The following is a 4134-nucleotide window of genomic DNA, read 5'->3' on the forward strand; positions in this document are numbered from 1 at the left end:
TCACCATGGTGGCGGGTGGGCGTCAGGCGTCGTCCTCTGCAGCTGGATCCGCCGAGCGCCCGCACTGGCTGTTGCAAGCGTACGTTGGGCGCCGCCACCGGGCCCGCTGTGCTCCGCTCCCTCACTGCGGCAGGAGCTGCTGGCGCTGACCCGCAACGGCGCGCAGCGAGCGAGCGAGGGCGGGGGAGCGAGCGGCGCTAACGCTCGGCGGCGGAGGCGGGGCCTCCCACATCCGGGAACACGCCGCGCCCCGCGCCGCCCTCGCGAAGGGGGCGGAGAGCGGGACAAAATGGCGGAGGGGCTGAAGGAAGGGGGCGGTGGGTTGAGTGTGTTACTGCTGCCTTGGTTGGGGCTTTTGTAGGCTCTCCTTGTGCCATCTTGTAGAGGCTGCTGTGTAAGCCTTGTTGCCAGAGCTCTTGCTTGCTTTCTTTTAGTGCTTTTCTACGAAATAAAAGTAGTCAGAGGGCCTGTTAGAAGGTGCTTAGTGTTGTGTGGGAGCTGTAGCGTTCATGAGTGGTTATACAGAACTAATGGACTAACTCGGCGCCTCACTTGTGCTGAGGTGGTTATTAAAAGCACCTCACCTGTGCTGAGGTGGTTATTAAAAGTGTACTTGCTTCTTTCTGTTGTTTCAGTGCCTATAGTTTGGCTTTGAGTCCTGGATAACCTACAAAATAAAAGGACTGATAAGTACAAGCCAAAAGATACCATCTTTATGATGTTTTTGAGGCAAGATTTAGAGCAGTGTGACTGCTTGCATAAGGCTGACCCTTGGGGCGTGATCTGTATATCGTGAAGTTTCAAGTAGGCCAAGTGATACCTTTAAAAATGAAGGGTAAAGTACCCTTAATACGTGAATTTTATGTTCTCTTTGCTGCTTTTGCATTTCTTTGCTCTGCTGAGTGTGGTTTTTGGTTTATTTTGGAGCACCACAAGGTGGTGCTTGCAATGGGGTAACAAATGAAGTGGCGATGTGAAAGTAATAATTACACGCAGACCATTGCTGCGTTAATGCTGCCAAAGAATAGACTCAGTACCACATTGATGTTTCTTTCAGGTGCTTGATATTTGGCTCACAATAGTGAGATACTTTACTAGGGGAAGGCAAATTCATCCTGCCATGCTCAAGGGGAATGGCAGCCTTAATTGTGTGCAAAGGGAACACTAGGTTATTACTTTAAAACCACATTAATGTATTTAGAAGCATAGCTGAGTGCAAGCTCCCCAATCTAAAACAGTAGTTTTCCTTAAGCTTCTCAGAAAAGGAACTGCTTCATCACTGTTGTGTGTGGGAGTCTGAGCTGGTCTGAGGCCAGCAAAGGTCACCTTCAGAGTTCCTGGGAAGAAATAACAACAACAGAATCGTCAGCTGGCAATATATAAATGATGAGAGGAACGGGGAATCTTAGGCACAGAAGTGTGTTCTGGAAGCTAAATAAGGTGTGAATGTGGAGTTCTAGGGCAGATTAGAATTTCTCATTGAAGAGACTTATAAATAAAGTACCTGTAAAAATGTACCTCAGGTTCTGCTGGGGTGCTGGTACTCAGCCTGCCTTCAGATCTACTTGACTGGGAGGAATAAAGAGTGGGGTACAGAGATTGCAAAGAAAAAAAGTCTCTAAGTTATGAGGAAACGAAGAATGTGGGAATGAGTGAAACTAAATGATGGCAGACAGAAAGTAACTGCACCAGAAGAAAGCAAAACAAACAGTAATGCAGAACCATAAGCTTTACTTTAATAGGGAAATAGGAGAAAAAGGCATTGGTGATAGGAATCTGAGCCTTAACACAGCGAGAGATGATACAGCATGAAGTGATCCAGTCCTGGCCAGGAATACCCCACCTCTTCTCTCTGCTAGGTACTAAGACAGCCAAGAGCTTATGAAAATATATGCTGTTTTATCTCATAAGGCAGCTCTGTCATTGCTTGCAGTCTTGAACCTCTCGATGCAGTACAAAGTCACAGTAATTAGTTTTAGTTGTTTTGTTTCTGTTGTGTCAACATGTCAAAGGTACTTTCATATCCAGGTTTTAAAAGATGTTTAAAAATGCAGAATGGCATTTGTTAGTGTGTAACCAAGTGCAGAAAGCCGTGACTTGCATTTAACAATTTACATTATATTATCACATTTCTGAGTAGTATTCCTGCAAGTACCAATGTGTTTTTAAAGTTTCAGATGGTTCTGCATTTTGTCACTTTGTAGGCCTTAATACAGCACCTTTTGCAGCATAATTACAACCATTAAAACTAGGATAAGTGTGTATTTTAATGTAATGGAAGGCTGTTATGGTTACAGATAAATGAACAGGTAAGTTAACTATGTACCTGTTTATGTTCTTCGGTGTCATAAACAGGAATGATGTGGTTTGCATAGTGCTTGGCCTGGAAAACAATCTCCGTGTTCCTGTTTAATGTGACTTGGCTCCTGCTGCAGTTCTTTCATAGTGTGCTCTTTTTAAAGTGCTAATTGTGGGCTTCACCTTATTCTTATTTGTTCATGAATTCGTGTCTTATATCAATGCATATGTAGATATTATGTATCTTTGAGCATATTTTTGTCTCCCTTTGTGCTGATCTTCATACAAACGTTCTCTACTTGCAGATGTCGCGGGATGTATTTTGCATGGAGCATTTGCCTGCTAACCCAGGGTGAGGGCTGCCACCTAATTAAATAATCTTCTGTCCTGACCCTTCAAAGGCTATAAGCAGCTTTTCCCAGCAAAGCAGGTAACCTCTTGGGACAGAGCAGTGAAGCTTGAAAATATGCCATTTTTAAGCATTTATGTGTCCTTATTGGCTTCAATTGTGTAGCTTTTTTAAGACAAGCATTCTTGTTTTTCTTTAATGCTCTAGAAGGCAAAAAGGGAAGTTACCTTTTAGCACCTAGCTTTGAGGGGAAGTACGTTGAGTGACAAAGGGATGGCTGTATCTTATCAGCAGAAGAGAAAAGATGGTTATAATTTCTGTCTAAATAGCTTTCCTCAGCATGTTTGAATTGCACTGGTGCTACAGATCCTGAACTCTTTAGTATGTAAAGCTGATGCACCACATTCATGTATCTCATGCCATTTGTAATAACTGGTAGAATAATAGGCACATCTAAAGATATAATACTGACTAGAACTGACAAATGCATGGAGAAATGAAGTACTTCTCTCATTGTATTTCTCTTACACCTACATCCGTCTTTTCAGTTGAAAGAAATCAAGAGGAGTCTGCCCTTGTTTTCTTGCCTATTTGTGTGAGCGTGTATAAATTGCCACGACTTGGGAGGAGAGAAAGAGAGAATATTTTTCAGATCCAGTAAGGCACAAAAGGAAAAATGGTCAAATAAATGGGTTAGGGACACAGGGGAACACTGTTCTCTTTACCTAGAAGATTGAGAAGGGGACTCTATAAAGTCAGGAGCAAAGGAAGGGCCACAGAATTCATGTGAAGTCGTAGGTTAGTAGGGAGCTTTTTGGTAATTTCCTTGCTCTTCAGAGCTGCAAAATGAACTTTACATTTCAAACTGCTAGACCTGGCTTGGGTGTGAAGTTGCCTTGAGCACGTGTTCACTTACTGAAGTGTTGTAAATATGTCTGCAGATCTTGCTGCCCAAAGTGTTGTGGAATTAAATGCCTTGAGAGTAGGATTATTTCCTTCAAAGGTTTCCTCTTGAGCTCTTAGTGGTAATTAAGAGCCCCCAAGGACCTGAAGCCACAAAGCGAATATCACTCTTTTTTTCTTATTTCTTTTTTTGGCTTAACTGTGTTTTACCAAGTGGTCTTCTGATTTCCTGAACTTACTGTCGGTGCTGGCTGGGATAAGCTGAGGATAAAAACACTTTCTGTGTCTTTGACCCTGTGCCTGTCATTATATCGCTATATCAGGTAGCTCAGTGCAGAACAAATATATGGAAACATTTTGCTAGGAAGGTTGAGACTGAAGGGTTACGTTTTCTTCTTGAGACTATGCTGTTGGCATCATAATTTAATATGATGCTGTTACTTGCCTTATTTAATGGCATTCAACTGTAGCTGGACTTGGTATTATTGATTGCTTTTCTCTTTGTTTTGAAAATATTTGTTCTGGGGAATTTTGATAAGTATGTTCTGACTGCTCAGAGACTGCATAACTGGGGGGTAAGTGCT

General features: G+C 42.8%; 2 protein-coding genes across 6 annotated transcripts in view; one reads left to right on the plus strand and one right to left on the minus strand.

Moving 5' to 3' along the window:
* Nucleotides 1–212, minus strand: part of PPP3R1 (protein phosphatase 3 regulatory subunit B, alpha) — a 28584-nt gene extending 28372 nt beyond the window's left edge. For all 5 annotated transcript variants that reach the window (XM_085540949.1, XM_015856510.3, XM_085540948.1 and 2 more), the window contains exon 1: nt 5–212. Coding sequence is in view for 1 of the 5 variants with exons in the window: in XM_015856510.3 (XP_015711996.1) it covers nt 5–7 (3 nt within the window). In the remaining 4 variants the exon portion in view is untranslated. The remainder of the gene's footprint in view (nt 1–4) is intronic.
* Nucleotides 213–286: 74 nt separating this feature from the next.
* PLEK (pleckstrin) overlaps nt 287–4134 on the plus strand; it is a 49733-nt gene continuing 45885 nt past the window's right edge. The window contains exons 1-3 of the mRNA XM_085540945.1: nt 287–317; nt 1743–1859; nt 2604–2728. The gene's annotated coding sequence lies outside the window, so the exon portion shown is untranslated. The remainder of the gene's footprint in view (nt 318–1742; nt 1860–2603; nt 2729–4134) is intronic.

This window comes from Coturnix japonica, chromosome 3, assembly GCF_054131305.1.
Source record: "Coturnix japonica strain WE chromosome 3, WE-NBRP24, whole genome shotgun sequence".
Classification (NCBI taxonomy): Eukaryota; Metazoa; Chordata; class Aves; order Galliformes; family Phasianidae; genus Coturnix; species Coturnix japonica.